The sequence below is a fragment of the Zootoca vivipara genome, chromosome 16, assembly GCF_963506605.1.
Source record: "Zootoca vivipara chromosome 16, rZooViv1.1, whole genome shotgun sequence".
Classification (NCBI taxonomy): Eukaryota; Metazoa; Chordata; class Lepidosauria; order Squamata; family Lacertidae; genus Zootoca; species Zootoca vivipara.
The window spans coordinates 19254425-19278275 of NC_083291.1; the positions used below are offsets into that span (position 1 = coordinate 19254425).

At 40.2% G+C, this 23851-nt stretch overlaps 1 protein-coding gene across 2 annotated transcripts in view; it reads right to left on the minus strand.

Moving 5' to 3' along the window:
- The window catches only part of DNAH6 (dynein axonemal heavy chain 6), a 122308-nt gene that overhangs the window by 92467 nt on the left and 5990 nt on the right, over positions 1–23851 (minus strand). Inside the window, exons 4-26 of one of the 2 annotated variants that reach the window (XM_035141059.2) lie at positions 23459–23709; positions 22242–22509; positions 21145–21279; positions 20924–21047; positions 19778–19922; positions 19268–19445; positions 18030–18146; positions 16622–16822; positions 16320–16440; positions 15030–15181; positions 13218–13370; positions 12197–12448; positions 10484–10612; positions 10107–10220; positions 9441–9584; positions 8716–8928; positions 7863–7955; positions 6292–6411; positions 5455–5635; positions 4125–4221; positions 2688–2883; positions 813–977; positions 488–601 (exon numbers count right to left, since the gene is read on the minus strand). In XM_035141059.2, the coding sequence (XP_034996950.2) occupies positions 488–601; positions 813–977; positions 2688–2883; positions 4125–4221; positions 5455–5635; positions 6292–6411; positions 7863–7955; positions 8716–8928; positions 9441–9584; positions 10107–10220; positions 10484–10612; positions 12197–12448; positions 13218–13370; positions 15030–15181; positions 16320–16440; positions 16622–16822; positions 18030–18146; positions 19268–19445; positions 19778–19922; positions 20924–21047; positions 21145–21279; positions 22242–22509; positions 23459–23709 (3663 nt within the window). Of the gene's footprint in view, positions 1–487; positions 602–812; positions 978–2687; positions 2884–4124; positions 4222–5454; positions 5636–6291; positions 6412–7862; positions 7956–8715; positions 8929–9440; positions 9585–10106; positions 10221–10483; positions 10613–12196; positions 12449–13217; positions 13371–15029; positions 15182–16319; positions 16441–16621; positions 16823–18029; positions 18147–19267; positions 19446–19777; positions 19923–20923; positions 21048–21144; positions 21280–22241; positions 22510–23458; positions 23710–23851 lie in introns of those variants that run through there. The other variant, XM_035141062.2, reaches the window with a different exon arrangement.

The window sequence follows — 23851 nt, forward strand, 5'->3', positions numbered from 1 at the left end:
GAGTGTTTGGCGTTGTTCCGCCTCCCTTTATCCCACTGTGGGAACCACGCCTTCTTTCGCCTATTAAGTGACGTCAGCCTGCCCCTCTCTTGTAACCCACCCCTCCTCCTCTGCTTCACGACGAGTGGATTATTAACAGCTTCAGGAGAGCTGTTTCCTGCTATCTCTCTGAACTGGGCACTCTGCTCCTCCTCTGCATCCCCCAATCCTGGGCCACCGTCCAAATCAGTCAGCTGTGCGTGTTCACTTGTTGACACTATGCTGACATCAAGCCATTGCCTCTCAAGGGCCCTCTAATCCAAAAACCCCTCCACTCCTCAACATGAGAGGGCAGTTATGGTTGAGCTCTCACGTAGCCATCTCCTGGAAACTGCTACCCGGGACTGTTAATTTGCCTTTTAAAATTATGTCAAACAGCTCCATATGATCAGTTTCAAAAAAACAAAAACAAAAAACAACCCCTCTCCCTCCAGGTATGAACACTAACTTCAAAGTTTTCCGTTTCAAATTCTTCCAAAGCTTCTAAAGGATCCTGTTCCTCTCCTTCTAAACACTGAGTCAGATCACGGCACCACATGAGCTGAGAAATGGTCAGCACGACCTATGTAAAAACAAAGCAAAAACAAGGCAGAATAAAGGTAGAGTCATCCACAGCTGAGAACAGCAGCATAAAGTAACCAGGTAAGCTCCAAGTAGATGATACTTTGGGAATATATTGAACTTTAAGCCCATAACCAGCTCAAAGAATCATTATGTCCTCAAGACAAAGAAACAAAGCTCCCCCCCCCCAAGCAGTAACTGAGCATGGTTACCTGAGAAGGATGTCCAGCGACAACCCAACGTACTCTCTCCTTCGTCTGATAATCAGTAATGGCAGCTTTGCTCAGGCGTCGAAGGGAAGCGAACATTGCTTCTTCAACTTTACCAAGCCAGTCTTCAACATTTCCTCTGGCTTTAAGTCCTTTCCCTAAGCCAACCTAGAAAGGCAAGGATTGCACTTACTATGAGGGTAACGGTGTGTTCTTTTAAATGTAACTTAACAAATTTCTCCTTAACTGATTAAAGACACAATGAACAGTTATTACAAAAACCTTTGCACAACGTATTTTTTATTATTTCAAATATATATAAAATACAGAATAAATCTAGGTAACACTAATAATCCTATACCGTGAATTATAAACATTGAAAATTAAATAGTTAAACTTCTTAGGTACCAAGAAATCATTACTACAACATTCTATTAAATTCATTAAATTGTGTACTTCATAATACTTTAAAACTAGATTTAAAAATTTTAAATAGCATGAATAGATAGGCAACGCAGATATTCTACCATTGGTCTTCTCCATCTCATGGCTCACTACTGGGGCTTTCTTTCCCACAAATCCATCAACCGTTTCCTGTTTATCTGTCTCTCCTAGGTCCTCTTTGCCTCAAATAATGTCATCACCCATTTTGCCCATTTTGCTCTTTTTCCCCCCTCCTAGCTTCCTCTCCTCTGTCACTTTCTGTGGCACTTTGAACAGGGGTGGATTTAAGGCAGCACAACTGGTTACACCACACTGGGCACCGAGCCTAGGGAAGGCCGCAGGACATTGCAAATATCAAGTAGTGAACTGACCAGAACAGAAAGCAAGAGGCAACTCTCCCATATTTCACAGCATTCTGGTGCAACCAATAAATTGAATCCAAGATGGGGCTATGCAGACAAAGAGGAGGAGCTATGAAGAGAGGGTGTAGCTTTACCTACTTTATCCAGCACAAGTGAACTTTTGCCATTCTCTACTATAGGAAAAACTAAAATGTTGGACATGGAGATGGCACTACAATGAAAGGTAAACCTTCCCCCACACTTGACCCTAGGCTGCCTGGGTTCTTCTTCTTCTTCTTCTTCTTCTTCTTCTTCTTCTTCTTCTTCTTCTTCTTCTTCTTCTTCTTCTTCTTCTTCTTCTTCTTCTTCTTCTTCTCCTTCTCCTCCTCCTCCTCCTCCTCCTCCTCCTCCTCCTCCTCCTCCTTCTTTGGCGATCACTCATAGCTGAGAAAGATTGTCTTCCATGAACACGGTCTTAACAGTAGTCAGTAAGTGACTGTGGAGGCCAATTCTGGATCCACACGTTCTTCCTCAGTGTTTCAGGGCGGGAGTAAGCTGGTTCCATAAACCATCATGGCAAACTATGGGTTATGGCTTATCATAAACAACAACCAAAAAAATGTTCCTGTCTTGCTCTGCCGTGGGAGCAACAATCAATGAAACTTGTGGTTTGCCTCTTGCAAAAAAAAAAATCATGAGCGGAAGATAAGGTTGATTCTTAGTTTACTACTTATAGTTTATTTGGAGAAAAAACGCAAGGACTGGTTCACACATCACATTAAATCAAGGTTTGCTGCTCACAACCCCAGGCAGGGTGGAATAAAAGAGGAGTGATTCAGAAGCACACACTGTTATGCTGCTTGCTCAGGTTAAGTCATAAAATGCATGTTATCATAATGTGTGTGCATTACATACAGAGGAGCAATACTCTTCCTACCCTCCCCACATAGCACTTCCTGCTGTAAAGAACTTCTCTCTCTCTCTCTCTCTTCCTCTCTCTCTCTCTCTCTCTCTCTCTCTCTCTCTCTCTCTCACACACACACACACACACACACACACACAGGCATTTTGCTTGAGTTAAATAATTGCTTACCCTCTCACCTTCAGGTGACAGCATTGCTAAAATATCATTGGTAAGAACCTTTTCTTCTCCTTCGGCTGGAGCCATATAGGCAAATTCTAGTTTAGAGATTGAATCAAAGCACTTCCTTAAATGAGGCTGAACAGCTTGAGGATTGCGAGTCTGAGCCAAAATCTCCAAGAGCTCATCATTGGATAAAAAGTAAAATCTGTTCGTAGATAATTTTGAAAGTGTTAAAAATGCAACTATTTTTTTCAAAAGTATCTTCATCTGCTAAATTTCAAAATATATTTGAGGCAGCAGACTTAATTTGTCATAAAGCAATTTCATTCATTTCTGTAAAACATGCTTTTCTATCAATGTATTTTTTTTAAAGCCTGTGGATTAAGTAATTAAGTTGTGCATTATTTCAACAAGCACAGTAACAAAACAGCCATGGCCAGGGAATAAGTGGGACTAAAACCAAGAGGAGCATGATGAGGAAGTAGAAGACTTGAAACTATAAAACAGACAGATAATAAACAGAAAAATAAAGGCAGTTTCAAGAAATAAATATAGGAACTCAAAAATAACAAAGGACCTTCCTTGCCCACAACAGACATGAACAGTGAAATAGCACAAACCCAAACCTGAGTAGGAGGAGACAGGAGATAAGAAATGCATTCTGGTGATCTGCTCTGGGTGAAGACAGGAAGTGCTTCAAGGGAAGTGAAAGCCAACCACTTCCTTTGAAGCTACAAAGTTCCTGCCTTCAAGAGGCGCCATACCCACCTGGACACACACAACTTCCAAGAGAGAACTTGCATTATTCCCTAGTTTAAATCAAGGGGGGGGGGATATGTGGCCCTTTAGATCAGGCAACCCCAAACTGCAGCCCTCCAGATGTTTTGGCCTAAAACTCCCATGATCCCTAGCTAACAGGACCAGTGGTCAGGGATGATGGGAATTGTAGGCCAAAACATCTGGAGGGCCAAAGTTTGGGGATGCCTGCTTTAGATGTTGCTGGACTTCAACTCCCATCAGCCCTCGCCAGGATAGCCTAAGATGGGAACTGGAGTTCAAAAACATCTGGAGAGCCACAGGTTCACCACCCGTGGTTTAAATCAAAAAGCTACAAACAAGATCCATCCAAAGTTAAGACTTAACACTTCCATATAAGTTTATGGGATTCCAATGTGCTTAATTCTGATGGGATTGCACCTCTAAGATTATACTGAATAAAGATTTATGCAACATCCAACATTCCCTTTTCTCTCTTCCTCCCTGTAGCAGCCTCCCCCCACCCCATAAAAATCTGCTCCAGGGAGTCCCCTAGCCCTGAGTGTGGCTACATGGGTAGGAGAGGAAGGGAAGGTCTTATTGTGGTAGCAGGAGTCCATTGGACATTGCAATTCGATATCACCCAGAGTGTAGATGGTTTAATTATATTCTTACTGATTCTTAACTAACCTGGGGAAGATTACTCTCTTAGATTCCAAATAGGCTTCCAGGCACTTCTGAATTTGATCAAGAAGTGCATTGTTATTCTGGAAGGACTCTAAAAGGCCTGTATCAAAGAAACAATAATTAATAAACTTGCAGTGAAAATGGAATGTGTAACAAACCTAACAAGGAGTAGACCGTAGGAAGGAATAAAAAACAACTGCTCCAGGCCAAGGCAGGAAACAATTTTTTGGGGGGGGGGATATGTCTAATGGACAAAGACCTGTGTTTCCTGTCTTTAGGTACAAGAGGAAGGTTTGCCATACATTCACCACCTCTGCAGAAACAATAATTTAATAAGTGAAAATACAGTGTGTGTGTGTGTGTGTGTGTGTGTGTGTGTGTGTGTGTGTGTGTTGGGATGAAAAAAGGAAAAGAAGATGGTTTGTAATACAGTATATGGAAAAGCTTCCAACTTTGAAATCCAGCTGTTTAAGCTACAAAGGCACAAGTGTTGGAACAGCTGGAAAACAAGCCAAACCTTGGAGAAACAAGCCATGGTTTGTTGGACAGTCTGTGGGACAACTTGTGGTTAACTCATGGTTTGTTAAACAAACCATGGCTTAGTTTTATAAGCTAACCAGGCCAAAAAGTCAGAAGAAAGCTGCATATAAGCGAAGAAGGCAAAATGGCAGGAATAAAATAAACCCTGGAAATAGACCCTACATTAAGCAATAATAAAAAATATTAATATTTTTTTATTTATACCCCGCTCTTCCTGGTTCAGAAACTTGGGCTCAGGGCAGCTAACAACAAATTTATGTTGTAATTGAATACAACATAAAAGCAGCATAAAATACAGTATAAAACCATGAAAAAACAATAAAATTCAAAGTTCAAAAATCAATTTGGGGGAAATCCATCCAATAAACATTAGAAAGTCACCAGGGCTAGCTGGCTAAATTAGTCCTACTTGGGCTGGTGAGGAGGCCAGGGGAGAATTAGTTGTGGGGTCCCAGAGCAGGTAATCTTCATAAAAAGGGGAGCGGGGAGAGAAGGGAAATAAAAGATCAAGCTGAGTTCAGATTAAAGACCAGGCAGAATAGCTCTGTCTTACATAATCATCAGTAAAATATACAAATACAGAGGGACAACCTGAGGGGTGTGTGTGTTACTGTGTGTGTGTTACTGTGTGTGTGTGTATGTGTGTTTGTATGGGCCTCAGCCATTGCAGCACATGGCTTTAAAAATCATACTACAAGCTTAAGATACAGTAGGTGTGATTTGCATTTTCCAGCTATACAAAACATTGTTTTGTTATGATCAAGCATAATACAAATTTTAGATCTATTAATACCTGGCTGAGTAGCTGCTCGGAGGGCATTAGGCAGACGATTAACTTTTCTCATAATTTCTTTCCAGGACTTGTCCACCTGCAGGAACATCTTTGCTTCTGCAGGCAGCTGCCTTTGAATATCAGGAGCACTGAAAATGCTTTCCAGATAGAGCCAGTTTCTCTGGCATGTCAGCCATTCTTCCTACATCACACAGGAGGTAGAGGATCAGGGCAATAATGACAATTACAAGAATGTCAAGGTGTCGTTGTTCTCTGGAGCACATTTCTATCCTGTTCCTAAATAATCTCTTCTATTCTGGTATCCTTTTTGAAGGCTGCAATATGCTATATTGATGTTTTCAGAGAAGTACTGTTCATCATTCCTCCAACAACATACAACTAATTTGTAGAAGCAAAAACAAAATCTGAATACCATAAGTAAAATTGGGGTGATTCTCCCACCCCCACCCCCTGCAAACATCAATGGCGAGCTGCAGCTGCCACTTCAGTATCATCTCCAAATAGCACTTTCCCACTTTTTGTTAACTCTTCGCAGATTTAAATAATTCAGTGTCTTTTGCAAACACTGTTGCTGTCCTACTTACATGCTTTTGCAGGCCATTACTGAATAAACCATAAAGAATCAATATTGCTTCTATAGATGGATATGAATTACATGATCATTAAGAATCCTTCCTACCCAGGTATATTACTATCGCCAAGTTGATATTTAAACGCTATCAGCTCAAAGGTAAAGGGTAACTTCTAAGAAACAGCAACATATTCCAAGGTTACTTTTCCTCTTTTATTGCTAACACTAAAGGCAGTGAGCATGTTTTTAAATAAGGTGACACTCACCAATGTCTGACTGAATAAAGAGAGTTGCTTTTGCCATTCATCAACTCGTGCCTTGAGAGGGCCTACGTATCGTGAAGATGCTATTGTTGCCACATTGATGGTACTGTCATCTAGAATGACCTTGAAGGGAAAGAATAAACAAGTCTGTCAATTCCCAGCAGTAAATGGCTAAATAGAAGGTATGTAAATTGTCCAAAATGTTAAACAAGTATGTGTTTAACTCTGTCTCACCAATTAAAATGTGTTCTCACCAATTACATAAAATTAGCCCAGACTAGTTTCCCAACTAAAGTGTTAGTTGACTGACCTACTGGTTAAATCAATTAAAGCTGCAGCCCCACTCTTTTCAAAACCACAGGAAATGAACTCCTCCCCCTATAATCTCTTAGAAATGCCAGTCCATGGATAGACTTTTATATCTATATGGAGAGCCACCAACTCCAGAAAAGATATGTTGGAGCTTCCTATTGTTGCAGACCAGAAACTAATAAAGTTTTTTGCAATATTAAAATGTAACACTTTCATACTTAAACAAAGTCTTTGCAATAGGTCTGTTAATGAAATCAAAACTTGAATCCCAATCATAAAACGTTTGTGCAGTTGCAACAAAATAGTGGTTTGTGTCAACATAGTTACAACCATGACATGCTTGTTAAGTGGGGAAGCTCATTCTGTTACTTCTACTTGACATGGGAATATTAATATTAAAAATTTTATATATAATATTAAATATTATATTATAAAATTTAATATTGTATTAGGCATGTAGTGTTGGACAGACATGGCAGAAATCAACTTCATGCTAGTCCAAATGCCTTGAACACGCCACATGAAATTGTTCCGTTGTGCCATAGTGTGTTTAGCCAGCATAGCAATGCCAAAGTATGTTGCCCTGTATAGGGAAGTTTTTAATGCCTGATGTTTTATTATGCTTTTACAACTGGTTGGAAGCTACCTAGGGTGGCTGGGGCAACCCAGTCAAATGGGTGGAATAATACGGATACTGATACTGATACTGATGATGATGTCATAGGGACATGATATCTTCCTATGTTGGCTCATGATGCCAGCCAGTGTTTAGAGCTGGAACTGAAGTTACTAAGATCAATTCTAAAAGCACTGACCATTTGATCCTGGCAAATTAAAGCACTTGTAAGCCCAGGAATTTCAATCAGAGAGCAAACACATGCTCATATCTGTCCCACTCATTTGAACAAGCCAAACTAGATGTGATGAGGCTGCTGTAAATACTTTTTTCCATGTATATGCACTACAGTATTCACATACAAAGCAGGCAGTAGAATGGCTCTATTTTAAAAATGGGTGTCTGTAGAGGAAGGGACTAAAACTCTTCCCTGCCTCACATTGCACTCTGTTGCTGGAAGCTTTGCAAAACCCTGCTTTATTTGTGAAAAACCATACCATATCTTGTCATAAATTAAAAATTTTAAAAAAGTGCTGAAACACAAATATATGATTTTTAAGAATTTTGGGACCTTATGGGAACTACTTAAGAGAGTTCTGTAAAATCATGAACTTAAAAACTGACAGCTTTAAAAGCAGTTCCTAACCTGAATTTCATCTGTGCCACCAAGGATAAAAACATCTTTTGAATCGCGATGAGGAAGAACAATGAATTCTGTTAATTTCCAAGAATCATCCACCTAGTGGGGGGGAAAGTCAATTTATATTAGCACTGAAAGTAAGTTTGATAAACTGAATAAACCAGCAGTTTACTCAGTTGCAACAAAACTGTCCCTTTTTCCTCTGTGTACGCTACCCCTCTGTTCTCCTGCTATTCCTGTATTCCTCACTACTTTAGCAGAGGCTACTTCATGCCAGCCAACCCAAGCTATTTCTTCATGGGGGAAACACAACACTCCAGGTCCATCACAGCCTTGTCAGGCATATGAAGAAGAAGAAGAAGAAGAAGAAGAAGAAGAAGAAGAAGAAGAAGAAGAAGAAGAAGAAGAAGAAGAAGAGGAGGAGGAGGAGGAGGAGGAGGAGAAGAAGAGTTTGGATTTGATATCCCGCTTTATCACTACCCTAAGGAGTCTCAAAGTGGCCAACAATCTCCTTTTCCCTTCCTCCCCCACAGCAAACACTCTGTGAGGTGAGTGAGGCTGAGAGACTTCAGAGAAGTATGACTAGCCCAAGGTCACCCAGCAGCTGCATGTGGAGGAGCGGGGAATCAGACCCGGTTCACCAGATTATGAGACTCCGCTCTTAACCACTACACCACACTGGCTCTCTATGAGTTGTACCAGTCTCTGCAAATGGTGGCAATGGCCCAGAGAGTTCAGTAAGTGTGCTCTGAACTGAGGATTCAGTAAATGAAATATAGATAATTTATTTACTTGTCATCAGTCCAAGGGGGTGGGGGTTGGGATGGGGATGTGTTTAAAGCATCTGATTAAAAAGTACCTTTCTGAGAATTGCCTCCAAGGAAGCTTCTCCTGAAGCTTGTCCAGAAACATCTTGAATCTCCTGACTGTAGTCAAAAGCATTGATTTGAACAAGTCTCTCTAAGGTTAATGGGTTTTCCATATCTATCAGTTGTGCACCAACTATTTGTTCTATAATAGCCCAGTGCCTGGGTCTCAAACAAGGGTTTCTAAGGTCTGTGATGGCAGGAACCTGAAAGAGTAAGGTGCACAGAATTTTAGTTTAACTTTTTCTTGTTAAAAATGCACAGATGATCAACAAACTGCCTATACTTCCACGATAACACGTGTTGCACAAGTGGTCTCCGTGGCACTTCGTAATCTTGTTGCACTACTATATATAATACTATATATAATACTATATATAAACCAATGGTTTTTATTAGGAAACAAGAAGACTAGAGAACAAACAGGCCCCATCAGAGGATGGCTGAGTGATTCCAAAAACTCTAGTCTAGATAGATATTTATACTAATGAAATGGCCTGTAACTTTTTGGCCTTATTACACTATTCATTTTGACAACTCTTCCATTTTTTTTTAGGTTGCATGAAGGCCATGCCTTTAAGGTGCTTCGTAAATAGTCATAATGATGCCACGAGTAATATGCAATCTGAAATGTTCATTTGAAAGGGATCCTTAACAAAATTGCATATTTTCTCCCTTGAAATACACCTGGAAGTCAACTTCAGGTGGCCAGTTGTACCTTTTCTTTCATTCTCTCCACTTTCTCCTTAAGCAGCGGCACAACATTATTAGGTGGCAAGCCCTTTTCCAGCTGATTGACAAATTTGGCATACTTGGAAACTTGAGAATTCAGGTTTTCTGGATCCAATGTATCAAATTTAGCCTGTGGGAAGAGAGTATACAAAAAGGGTTGCTTAGCCTATGAGGAAAACTCAATTTGTTCATTATAATGTATTTCTTTCCGAATAAAAGGAGTTAAATCAATACCAAGCATGATAGGCAAAAAAAGCTACCAGTAAGTTCTATTGCACACCAAAAGATCCCTACATATACTTAGTCAGAAGTAAACTTGACTCTGTTCAATGGTACTTATTACCAACTGGATGTGTGTAACTTTGCAGCTTTGGAGAACAACTCTTTTGAGATATTATAAGCCTTCTTCACTATTATATATTCTGCACCACACAGATCCATCATATGGCCTTGACCTCACTGCTCCCCAGCAACATCAGTGCTGGGAGGGCAGTTCTGCCTCATATGTAAATAATTACTGCCTTTTACTTACTCAACACATAAATAGCCATCTCCCTATAAAAATCCCCCCAAATTTTTTTAAAACAATATTCCTAATTGTAGTGCAGGTTCTTTATACTTGATCATTTCAAGAGCAATGCATGCAATTTACCTCCATCCACTCGTCTTCAAGTACTGACCATTCAGACAGAGAATCCCATAACAGTTGTTTCAATTTCAGCTCTGCACAAACTTCCTCCAAAGCATCAAATCTTGTCATTTCCACCTTAGAGTGAAGGGTAGGGTGTATAATAATAATAATAATAATAATAATAATAATAATAATAATAATAATAATAATAATAGAAAATAACATTATTCTGTATATTATAAAACTACAATCATATCCTTGAAGAAAATACCCTAGATATAGCCCTAGACATAGATATAAATATAGATAGAACTATAGATATAGATATAAATAGGGCTCATTCTCTCCCCACACCCATTTCATCCTCATAACAGACATGGAATTGGAAACCAATTCACCTTGAAATTCTTCTGATAGGATTTATACGTGAATGCACGTTTCTGTAGCTCATCTAGAATAGTTTGCAGCTCTGCTAGAACTTGCTTCACTCTTTCCTGGTCGGTACCTATATCCAAAATCTGAGGATCCTATTAAAAATCAAGAAGTTGCTTTACCATTTAGCTTTCATAAAAGTTTAAATAGAAGCGTTGCAGGTCAAACTATTACAGTTAAATCCAGTGGAGTATATGATCTCTAACATGCAGTGCAATGCATATGCAATGAGTTCCTTTTACCCCCTTCTAATCCCTACTGCAACATTTCTCTATATTAACTGCTCCTTTAATACACAGGCAAATAGCTGCTTAACTAAGCTAATAGTGGAGGGCTTGGCCAATACCTCAGTAACTGGTCACAGGAAACAAAAGGGTTTAAAGTGCCCTTTTGCTGTGTTTTGGGTTTTCCATGTCAATGGGCAGAGCTCATGTTGCTGGCCATTCAGTTTTTGCCGATTTGAAAATACACCCTCTGTTCAAATTTATTAGTTATGTTGGGGCCGTGAATTTTTTTCTTTCATTCTCTGCATGCCACGAGTTCATAAAATAGAATTTCAAATTATGTATGTCAAAGCCCATTACAGCTTACTCTATAATCCACAGAACTTTGTGGAGTTAATTTATGGCTAATGAGTTTTGATTCAGTCATTCGATTTATATACCACCCTTTATCCAAAGGTCCCAGGGCAGTGAACAATATTAATAACATAATTTATGTGGCATAGTAATAAAAACACAATACACATAATACAGAATAATAATAAAATGATCATAGTAACAGCTCCCCCATAGATCATTTAATGGCCAAAGTCCTGGTTAAAGAGGAATGTTATTGCCAAGTGCCTAAGGACATGTAAGGATGGCGCCAGGTGAGCCCCTCTGGACGGACCACTCCACAGATGGGAAGCCACCACAGAAAAGGCCTGTTCCCATGTTGTCACCCTCCGAACCTCTCAGGGAGGGGGGGGGGACGTAGAGAAAATACAGGTATAAAATAGAGAACACACAGCTATAAAGAGTCAATAGAATGTACAGAACAATTTAAAAAAACAACATAACTGTGACTGAGTGAAGTACAGATGTTGCTTGTGACATCTTCAATATTAAGAAATAAATACTGTATGGAGCGATGGGTATACTGATCACTGATCCCAAAACAAAACATCAGTTCATTGAGAATGGGGACAGTGTGAAACATGCCTAGTCCAGGCAAGAGGAGAATCCATCAGGGAGAAAGCAAATATCCCTCTATTGCAATGCATGAGTCGTTGGAGGTTTGTGTAATACACCATTGTTAGTTATAAATGTTATAAACCTTGGTGTTCTTGTTGACCCCCTGATACACCTAAAACTGTCTTATACCAAGTCCATTGGTCCAACAAACCCACTGCTGACTACTTTGGCTGGAACTGGTTTTCCCAATTCCTAGGCAGGGGTCTTTCCCAGCCTTGCTTATCTGACAGTTCCATTTTATTTGGAGGTACTAACGACTGAACCTGGGGCTTCTGCAGTCAAAGCATGTGGCCTGCTACTCAGCTGGGGATCTTGTGTACTGTACTTACAGTGCACAGTGCTGGAGAATGTTGGTAGTGGCAAATCACTAGCAAACAATACCAGAAATCCATAATGGTAATTCTATAGGATATAAACATGGGGGGGGGGATATTGTTTCTATACCTGAGCTAGATGTTTGACTTCTTTAACTTCTAAATTTAGTTCCTGAACATCTAGGTCTAGGAGCTGACAGAACCTAGCAATGTTGGCATCTCTTTCACCCACAGATTTGTCAATTGCATTTCGGACAGCAATGATGGATGGTTTCAGACTTGAAAACAAAGCAAGATCTTCAGGCGGAGTTGGCACTGCATATAGTTCGATAAGCTGATACATCTTTGTTACGACTTTTGAGTCGACTTCAAGTGTTTCAATCTGGGGAGGGGGGGGAAATCAGTTAATTCTTTTGAAAATGTGCTTCCACGGAAAATCCTCAATCGGCACCAATATTCTAAATTGCCACAAAATGTTACGTTAAAAGCAAGAGGAAAAACTGGCACAAAAGTCAACTCCGGGTTCTTTTAAATAGTATACAGGTAAGTAATTTTTTCCTACCATCGGTACAAAGGTCAGGTCCCAACATTCTGTGACATTCAAGCATCCAGAACAGGTGTATGCAGAAGAGAGGAAAGGTCTATGCTGACAGGGATGATTCGCAATGGCTAGAGTTGCCAAAGATGTCAAGTAGGTAAAGTTTCCACCATAATGGTGCTCTCCCATATAACTAAATATTAGCCTTTCCCCCTGAAAGCAGGGACCTGCTTGACACTTGTGACCTGGACCTACACATTGCATCCATCAGGTATCTATGCAATAATACAAGCCTTATGGTGAGCACTTTGCTAGTTCCTTATACTAGTAAGTTTCTAATACCACTGCTATTTGCAGGGCAGGAGGGACTCATCATGACCTGCAATAATCATACATTTTGGGGAAAATACAGAGTCTCAAATTAAACGAAATGCCTTGTGCAGCGTTCTTATTTCTTAGGGGAAACTGAATGGAGCACTATCTATATAGCTAGGTACTGTAGGTAGATGAGTCCAGAAGGAAGCAAAGCACAATTCCTTTCCACTGTTGTGATAAGTACTTTCCAAGATGGTAAATGCTACCTAGTAGGAGCACTACAGCATAGTGAACTAACCCGATCTTGTATTTCATCAAGGAACGTCAAGCTAAAGACATATTCTGTTGTTGTAGATGGATAAAACTCCAGTTTAAATTTAGCATCATTTGCCTCAACAAGAATGGCAGTAACTTTTTTCTTTGCAATTACAGGAAGCATTCCATTGATACACTGGAATAAAAATAAAAATTGAAAAATTCAGCAGAGAATGAAAGTTTCATCAGGACAATGATGTCTAACTCACAAGAATCAGTTCCTTAGTCAAGACTTCGCACCTTGAATACACCCATTATTTTTATTTATTTATTATTTACATCAGTAGTGTACCACTTAATATATTAAAATGTCTGTAAGTGGTGTACAGAAAACTGAAGCAATTAACAGCCCGCTTAAACAAAAATATTACAAAATACAGTTATGTATAAAAATGTTACATTCATACAAAGTTAAAGGTAAAGGGACCCCTGACAATTAAGTCCAGTCGCGAACGACTCTGGGGTTGCGGTGCTCATCTCGCTTTAAAGGCCGAGGGAGCCAGCATTTGTCCACTTCCACAGACAGTTTTTCCGGGTCATGTGGCCAGCATGACTAAGCCGCTTCTGGTGAAACCAGAGCAGCGAATAGAAATGTGATTTACCATCCTGCCAGAGTGGTAACTATTTATCTACTTGTACTGCATGCTTTCGAACTGCTAGGTTGGCAGGAGCTGGGACCGAACAACAGGAGCTCACCCCTTGTGGTGATTCGAACTGCCGACCTTTCGATCACCAAGCCCAAGTGGCACAGTGGTTTAACCCACAGCGCCACCCGCGTCCCCTCATACGAAGTTACTAATACATATAAAATTGATATCAATTCGTTTTCCTTCTGTCACACCCTTCCTCTCTGGGTTCTCACCCATGGTCCAAACAAACTCTCAGTCTCACAATGAGAAGAGTTCCGGGGGGGGGGGGGGGACAACAGTCCTAAGGGCGTCCAAAGTATGGGAAGAGAGCCCCCAGTTCTTTCTTCATCCTCTGTCCCCTCCTCTTCCACGTCATGTGCTAAACAAAAAACTTAACCAAAAACTCTAGCGAAGCAATGCAAATCCATGATCAGCCAGGATGAGATTTTGAATTTGGTGAATCCTTCCTGGTTGAGCTCAGGCACAGTTTGGGCTCTGCCATTATAGGTCTTTCAACTCAGTTGAGCCACAGATATGTCTGTTAAATTCCACACACCCAGCTCACCTGGGGCTCAGGAGGCGGAACTTAACCCAGTGCAAGCCCCCAAAACAGGAAGAGGAAACAGGGCAAGGAGAGACTGACACCTATTCCAAACCCCTTTCAGATCAGCCATGTGGGATAGAAACCCAGTAGAACATAGCCTGCAAAAAGGGTAGTGTAAATCAAATTCCTCATGAACAGAGTTTGGAATAAGAGTAGCTACACTGGCTTAACTTATGCTGGTGTTACGTTTTGCCAGGTTTCTAGTCACTAACAGTTTTGCCAAATGACTTCTGATTATTTTATTCCTATAGTATTTTCTCTTCTCTGTCATGTGGTTTTTTTTCAGGTGACATCCGTGATTTTCAGCAATCTGGGGCTCAACTGTCCTCAGTATTCTCCAAATCTGAAAGTCATTATAGCCAAGTTCTTATCAGGCCTTTTAAGGTTTTCAAACATCTTTTGTTTTTGTTTTTAATTTACAAACTAATGTATTTCAACACATCTGAACCATAACCTGAGGAAGCAGAAGCTACTATCTTATGTCTGTACGGCGCCATTTCACTGCCAAATTGATATGCATGAGGCCTCCCAAGTTTGGTATTAAAGTGATTGATAGATTTACCTCCAAACAGCGCTTTGGTGATGGAATCAGTTTGTCTTTCAGCTTTTGTGCATCTATGAGGAACAAGCCTATATTCCTCTTCTGTTTAATGGCCACAGCTTCTTTGTGTTGTCTGTGATACTTCTCCAGTTGTTCGGCAAAGAATTTAACATCTGTTTATTATAGACAAGATGTGTAATATCGTCATTACATTTTCAGGAGCTTTAGAGAAACATTTCCCCAGTTGTCTTCTATATTTAGTCGGGGTGGGTGCAATATCCTGACTGCCATCACCCCATTGGCAAAAGAGGAATGATAGGAACTTATTATTTTATTAAATGTGTATATCGTCCTTTATTTGTAGATCTCAGGAAAGTTCACAACAAAAAAACTTGTCATGAATGTACGGTATATTTCTTCTAATTGGTGAGTGGAGGGCATCCAGAGTGAGTTATATCCTCCCACTTGATCTACAGGCAGGGCTTCTGCAAATTAAGAAAGCTTTGTCCCTTTTGTGTGGAGGGAGCCCCTCACAGCCCTGGTACATTATGAAGTTGAAACATAGAAAAAGTTTGAACTCCCAGCTCCATGTGCTTAGCATGGGTATGAGAAGTAGAAAAGAGCAAGAAGAAAGCTCCCTGAGTGCTATAGGGGCAAAGGGGGGGGGGAGGTAATGGGGGGCACATTCTTAATTTGGCAACAGGGTTCATTACTTAGCTTAAGGCAAATACTCTTAGCCAACCTCTCCTCCGCAAACCCACATTTTAAAAAAAAAATATGGTGACTCCCTTTCTATGTTCATTAGGTGCCAGAATAACAGGGGACAAAAAAGCTCTGGGAGCAGGGGGCAACTCCTGCCAGAATGATGCCTAAAAGGTGAAATGGAGAGCAACTCTTAATAAAAAAGCACCTTATCTCTAACAAGCAGCAGTACAGTTAGGAAGGATTTCCTCTACCTGAGAGGGACTCGGTTCATGGGTTAAGGCTGGGAGAATAACAGCTTGCCTAAGGTTGCCTAGTGAGTTCATAATAAAGCTGCAATTCGAAACGGGGATTTTGTAGCTCACAAATAGTTAGTACATCACAACCGGTTCACCATACGACATGTATAAGAAATATAGGGTCACTCTAACAGAAGCTAATACAAATTTCTTCTGAAGATCACGTCTAAAGAATCTCAGTTGTCAGGAACGTTATGAAAACTATACGGATGTTTGCTGGCATAATACAGCCTGCTAAGCAGATCACTGAATGTACTGGTACTACTGAGCAGCTTCAAAAATACCTAGCAAGCTATGAAACAAATCTTACCAGGTTCCTCTTTCTTCAGCGCTTCCAAATCAAGGCTTTCATTTTCTTTGAAAAATAAACGAAACTTTTCAAAAGTAGATGCATACAAGTTGACTGCTTCAAATCCTGAATAGATTGTTTCCTAAACATTAACAGAAAAGTATTTAATCATAATAATATTGAGGGCGAGAGATTCAATAAGGGACAAGTGGCAAGTTGGGGGTGCTTATTTACTCATAAGTTGACATGGGTAGTGGCACCAGCTTGCCAATTCAAACAGAGATCAGGAATGTAAATAGGCCTCCACAAAAGGTGGTCTATACCTTTATTTGTGAGATAATGTTCTGGAGATGTCTATCATCTTTGAACATTATTGCCAAGCTTGGTCCTTCACCACATGTTTTTTCTTCAATTTTGTTGTTAATAACAGGGCGAGTAAAAGCATCAAAGTATCTATCAGGAACAAGGTTTGCAACAGATAACACAGTTGCCTGAAACTGATTCACAATGTCTGACATTCCATCCTGTTGGGCAAAATAGAAGAAATGTATAAAAAAACGCTGGTTGTACTGGAAGAATCTGAAAATGAAAAACAAGACTTAGTTGTGTATAGCGTTTTTAAAGTGTTCAATGCTCTTCACACACCACTGTTGTAATATTTACGATACTACAAGGTAGGCATTATTATCCCCATAGTGCAGGTGGGAGAGGGGCCTCAGGCTGAGAGAAGCTGTGTTGCCTTCACAACATAGATAACAATCAAACCATAGGGTTTCTTGTATTTAGCTCATTCTATTGCAATGCCTATGGGACTCACGCAAGCAGGTCATGAGCCCACTCATTTTCTGCTATTCAGCGGCATACAGTCTCCAATACTGGAAGTGCCACATCCCTCTCCTCAGCTGGGGAGGAGGGGAGGAGTTCATATCCACAGTTACGCTGGGTCTCAATCTCTAATATCAGAAAACCCTTTCCCCCTCTCTCTGGAGGAGAGGGTCTTGGCAGTGGCAGATCTTGGGGTCTCAAATTTCCGTGGTGATCTGTGCGACACCCAAATTCGGCGCTCCTCTGCCTCTCGTGCTCCATTCTAAATCATAATGGCAGCGTTCCGGGGACTCTGTGCCCAGTGCGACTGAACTGGTTGTGCTCCCCTAAATCTGCCTCCGGTCATGGCAAAAACAAACCAAGACTTGCTGATCCCTGATCATCATTATTTTGCATCGCTGGACAACTGGTAGGTCTACGAAGAGGTCCCATGGGTCCTTCGGTATGAAGGCTGGCACTCCTGCCTCTGAATACTGGTCAGCTAACTTTCACTTTTGCTACATGGTTACTCCTCTCTGCAGGCTCTGTCACTATACAGCAAGCCCCTTCACGTGTTTCCTTCTGCAGTGTTGTTTACCTGCACCCCATTCCTGTTTACCTGCACTTCCTTCTGCAGTGTTGTTTACCTGCACCCCATTCCTGTTTACCTGCACCCAGATGTGGATCAGCCAGTTAACTGATAATGGGTGAGCCTTGTTCATGTTGTTTTGCCCTGGATTCCCAGCAACACCAGGCCAGATTTCAGGCCAACTAAGAACCGTGGCAATCAAAAGCTCACCTGAGAGATCCCTATGCATCCCAGACCAATGTCCAATCAAAGGCTATATCCTGCATACAAAAGTAGGATTATGATGACAAATGAAGTTTCATACAGCAATCTAAAGTAAAGTAAAGTTATTCTTAAACCTGGTAATCCTCCACAGTTGGTTCAAATAACAGAGCATTGATCTCTAAAATTAGCTCTAGAAGAAACATGGGAGTAAGTGATTCTTCTTCTTCTGTTCCTATAACCACTGAAGTTCCCTAAAATAAAACAAACCAAAATCAGAAAAGGAATATAAGTTCTTAGGTTAGAAACAAGATTTCATTTTCTCTAGCCTAACACACTGACAACAAGAAAAAGTCATGTCCCTGTTCTCACATGTCCACAAATTTGCGAATTATATATATATTCTCAAATACAAGATCTCAAAGTAGCTGTCTTACTACAAAAGAATTTCAGAAATAGACTGGAAAGAGAAGTTGCTGAACTGCAACTTATCACCAAGCTTAAAACCATGGAGAGACCTGGTTTGAACAGAGACGTTGGATTCTTATCTCATTATACATGATAAAGCGATCTTCAGCCATCTCACCCCTTGCTTTTTCATGCAAGACCATCTGCAGTCATTTACAGTCGTCAACAGCTATCATTCAGTCAATCACTCATTTCCACCACCCTTCTGAGTGATACCCCTCCCCACCCTTTCTCTACATATAAGCGTCTGGGGACTTCTATTTCAGTGTATCTGAAGAAGTGCGCATGCACACGAAAGCTCATACCAAAATAAAAAACTTAGTTGGTCTTTAAGGTGCTGCTGGAAGGAATTTTTTTATATTCTCAAATAGATAAGGTTGATGGGGGAGGGGATCTTAATCTGGAGATAGCTTAATGACAACAGGGATTATCAAACTTTACTTACACACTCCGTAATGACTTGGGGAAATTGACAGACAAAAGATCACTGCATCTCAGTATGAATTAGAATAAAACATTTATTAATTAATATGTGTCAAGATTGCAGACAGTGAGGGAAAGAGCTTGTGACAGTCTGTTCTAAGAAGAGGGGAAGAGAATACTGTAATGCTCTGCGTTTCACCATTGCCCAAGGGTTCCAGCAGTGGCTAGGCCCATATTGTTTGGTGGCTGGTCTACCTGGGTTGCAGATCCTTGCTTCTTTTATCAAAGCTTTCAGGGATTGTGTTTGAGCCCGTGTTGAGAAGCTTTAAACTGTATTGTTTAGCACTGGCGTGATTTTGCAGAGTAGGGGACAGGGAAGGTTAGTCATGCGAGCTTCCTTCTGCTCACACAATACTGGATAGAACCCAGTAGTGACCATGGACAATGTGATGGAACAAACTGTTTCAAACAACTTGGACCTTACCTTCCTTTCCACAACAGGAACTTCCGGTGGCATTTCTTCCGTATTCCACTTCCGAATGAGGTCTGCAGGTGGTGTCTTTTTCAACTTTTCAGTGAGGTAATTCAAAAGAGCAGTGACAGATTTTACTGCCAAGACATGCAAAGTGTTCACTATAAGGTAGTCAGCAAGACGAATAAAGCTGAAAGGAAAGAACAATTCATTTTTACTGAAACTGAGACTTTGTGAGGAGTAAATGCAAAGCGAATACATTTGTGAATGTACAGACACTAGGATTACAGCCATCTCATTTGCAAGAAGCACTTCCGCTAAAATACATTCTTATACTGACCGCCAGGGCTGATTGGTTAACTGAGGTTTGGCGAGAACCTCCAGTGGCTAACACAGGGAGCCAGGCCAGCCCAGCCAGCTGGTGCGTCCCAAGGGGCCGCGGTGCTGCGCGCAAAGGGCACTCACAAAGAAGGTGTGAGCGCTCACTATTACACGTGAACCTGCAAAGACCCAAATACCAACCATGTCAGCCTTTCACAAGTAGCCCTTTTGCTGGCCTGTTCAGTATACGTCATTTTTTCAGGTTGGTCACCGTAAGTATCTTTGTCAGAACGACGGAAAATGGCACTTCCAGTATTTAGTCTTGTCGTTACCATTGTTACCTGTTCTGGGGAAAATAAAAGCACATGTTACTGAAACCATTTCAAGTACTAAGCTAAACCAATATTTCTACAGTGATAAGAATCATTTCGCTCACACTCAGTTGATTATAGGGGCAGGGGAAGCAATTATTTGCTATATATAAACATCTGGTACAATGCCATTAATAAATTTTGCTAAAATCCTATGTAGCAATTGGAGGCAAACCTAACATATTCAGTCTTAGACATTAAACTTTGTGATATCCTGTGATACCCTTCGCTGCAATTAATCAATGGCCCCATTTTCCATAGTTTACCCTTACATGAACAAGCCTGCTTCGATCTCAGGCATAAATGCTCCCTCCTTGCTCCAGCATGGCTGCAAGGAGTAGAAGTATCTGCTTTTAAGGTAAAAACTCCAGTTTTCTGCTAAGTCCAAACTGAGGAACTCTAGTTACTTAATGCTATTGTTTGTTAACAAGCCAGCATATATCACCATGTGAACCTGGCATGTTTTAACTAACCACAGTTCCCTAGACTCAGATGTCAAGGGGAACCAAGATTATTTCAAAATCAAGTGTTTGATCTTCTCTTCACACGTCTGAAGGGAGAAGAGACAGCGACAACATATGAGCTCAAAGTAAGAAATCAAGATAACAAACTCTTTCTAAAAGAATGGAAATGGTTTATTGAATATTTACAAATAAATTGTAAACAGATAAAAACATTAGCAGGATTATTGTAATAACCTGCAGTTTTATAAGAGTATATATTTACAGTAGACAATTAAAATGAATTTGGATATGCATGAAAAATAAATTTAAGGAACTGCAGAAAAAGGGATAAAGAAGTCAAATTTTGAAATGTTAAATGGATTGTAAAATTAATGAAATGTATAAATTTGAAAAGTATAAATCAAAAACAAAAAAAAGCTTGTGCAGTTTCTTTCATTTATGTCTGAATTGGACTAATTCCTTGCAACTAGAATAAGGGCACCGAAATTGTTTTTTAAATGTCACTTTTGTACCTGTACTCTCTGTTGCATAAAGGTAAGAATCAGGAGTGAAACCAGCTTCGAGCAGTGTAGTTCGACATGCACCTCCAACTACTTCTTTAGCTATTTCCCTGAACTCCGACAGATGAGATGCCACCTGAAAGGTACAGTGCAGTTAGAGAATAATTGATATTAAAGCTAAAAATAAGGTTTATATTAAATCTTGATAAATTGAACCAATGAAACCCACTTACATCTTTTAACTGGTTGAACTGAGTACCTTTAAATTCCATCAGGGTATATAAATAGCCCTTTTCAACTTGACAAAGTGCCATATCACTGAGCCGGTAACACATTTCTTGGATGTTAAGAATTGCTGGTCTCAGACACTGCAAAATAGTCAGAAAGTGTTAGTGAGACAAAACTTTCTATACTGATTTATGTCTGGCAAAACGGAACCAAAGGTATGCTAATTTCAACATATCTCAGCAACAGGAAAATTGCAATATAAATCTAAATAATTTTAGCATGCATGTTTTTATAATATAGTTTAGCATTAAAACCTCTGTAAAATAATAAAACTTATAATTGATTTTATATACGGTACAGCTTTTGAGAGAAATAATCTGCTTCTCTTGGAGGGCAGCTGAGGGGAATGCTATAGGGGGTGGAGATGGAGGTCCACTGCTGAAGGCTTCCCCAGCCACTGTTCCACTGATGGTGGCAGCCAGGAATAAGGTATGTTTGGTATGTGTCGGGGAAGCCACAGAATTCAAAGTCCTCATTCTTCCAATATACCTCCAAAATAGGCCCAGAGCCACAACAGCCCCAGAGCTAACACTAAATTATCTCCAATTGAAGTAAACAGCTTAGATCCTAACTAGATGTCCCTTTCCATTCATGAATGGGATTGAGATCCAGCAGGGGATCATATCAGCTGAAAGCAGGAGGCAATTTTTGCCTATTCCTCCTTTAGCCCTCTGCACTGCCTCTTATGCCGGTTCAGGAAGTCACCTAATTCTCATGAGCAGATATGGGGAGGGGGGGCAATGGGGATTGCAAGAAAGTGTAGATGGTGAAAAATGCTTTTCTCTGCTTCCATGGGTGGGATTCTCGTGCAATACTCCTGCCAGGAAGGAGGAAAGGTGCATGAAAGAAAAAAATTAAGCCAGCCACACATGCCCACCATCTACCCTGACCACAGCGAGCTACCAGGGCATTGAAGAGAATGAGGTGGTTACTCTGCCACAGATTGTGTACCTGAGTGTTCAAGGTCCTTCATATGCATTACTTCAATACACACACACACACACACACACACACACACACATCACAAAATTGAAATACATACAGCATTAACAATGAATAAGTTCTTCTGTAGAGCTTTGCGGTAAAAATGAATCGTCCTGGAGCGGACATGTTTCCTCCATACGTTAAAGGCCTTCCATTTGCGAAATATAGTGAATATAGTAATTTTGGAAAGTGCTCTGTGATATAGATATTCCTGCTCCCAGCGTTCAAGCTCCAGATATTCAACCTCTCCGTTATACGTGTGAATAACTGCATTCGGGCTAATCGTGTAGTAGTCATTTTTGTTAACACAATCGTAAGTTACGATTCTAAAAGAGAAAGGAAAACATTTGAATTTAACAGAACTTGAGATCGGTGTTCTCCTATCACTCCACTGCACCTAACCTGTTGCCAATTCTGTATTAATGGGAGGGGGAAAGCACAACGCCCCCAGCTATATCCAACCTATTTAATAAGCACAGGGAATGGGAGCCTGGGAGATGACCTTCTCTATGGCAGCACCTAAATTGTGGAATTACTCCCCACAAAGGTTCACGTAGCATCATCACTGTATGCAGTGCTCATTTTCTGGGGGGACGCAGGGGTGTGCATATCCCTAAACATTTTGTGAATCTAAGTTTGGCCTTATTGAGGGGCAGTATTTCAATATGAGTAGGAAAATGAGAGTACCCCTAAACATTTTTTAAGGGGGAAAAGCACTGGCTGTATGCCAAATTCATAGCTCTTTATCCCAACCTTGGCATCGGCAAGGCATGCATTTTAGGATCCACTCTATTCATCTGATTGTATATTGTTTTAAATTTTTTATATTGTATTTTTATATTGTTGTAACCTGCCCTGGGACCTTACCATGAAGAGAGAATAAGCAATTAAAAATAACAACATCAACCCTTAAGCTGTACAAATTAATTGGTCTATTGACCAACTGTTTGAAAGCAACTCTCCCCTTTCTAAAGAAAAAAAAGAGCAAAGAAGCCAAGCTTTAAAATATGAGTGCAAGGCCTTGTTATTAGTATCATTCCATCAAAATATCCATGATACGAGTTCAGCAATACACCTATTGGAGAAGGAAAATATATCAAATAGTACACTATATGCTAGGTTTCAAACCCCCCCAACTGAGTAAAGACCACAAGTGAATTAGCCAGTATCAAAAAGGAAGCAGGTATTGTAATAAAGTAAAATTTTAATTCACATCAAAGTTAACATTACTGTATTTAAAACTGGGCATAATAAAATATAAATTGAGCAACTTACTTCAAGTTATAACAATCATATTCATTTGATGACCTAGGCACTGCAGGAGTCATGTATAGGAATCCAAGATGTTTGTTCTGACATATTGTTCTTACAATTTCTAGAGGGTCTGTGATATTAGCTTTAATTACATCTTCTGGTTCCTTAAATTTACGAACAGGAGAGGCACTTGGTAGGCAAGCACCTAATTTTACCACACTGCGTGGCTGTTTAGGAGGAGTGGGAACTCGTGCTGCCTTGTCACTCAGTAACTGTAAAAATAAAGTATAGATCACTGTTCACTTGAAAACTTCAAATTCTTCTTGTTCAGTTGATTTCCCTTAAAAAAATTATTTTTTGCGACTTTTGAAAAACTCAGTATCTTCTTGAAGATACATATTTAAAATTATAAAA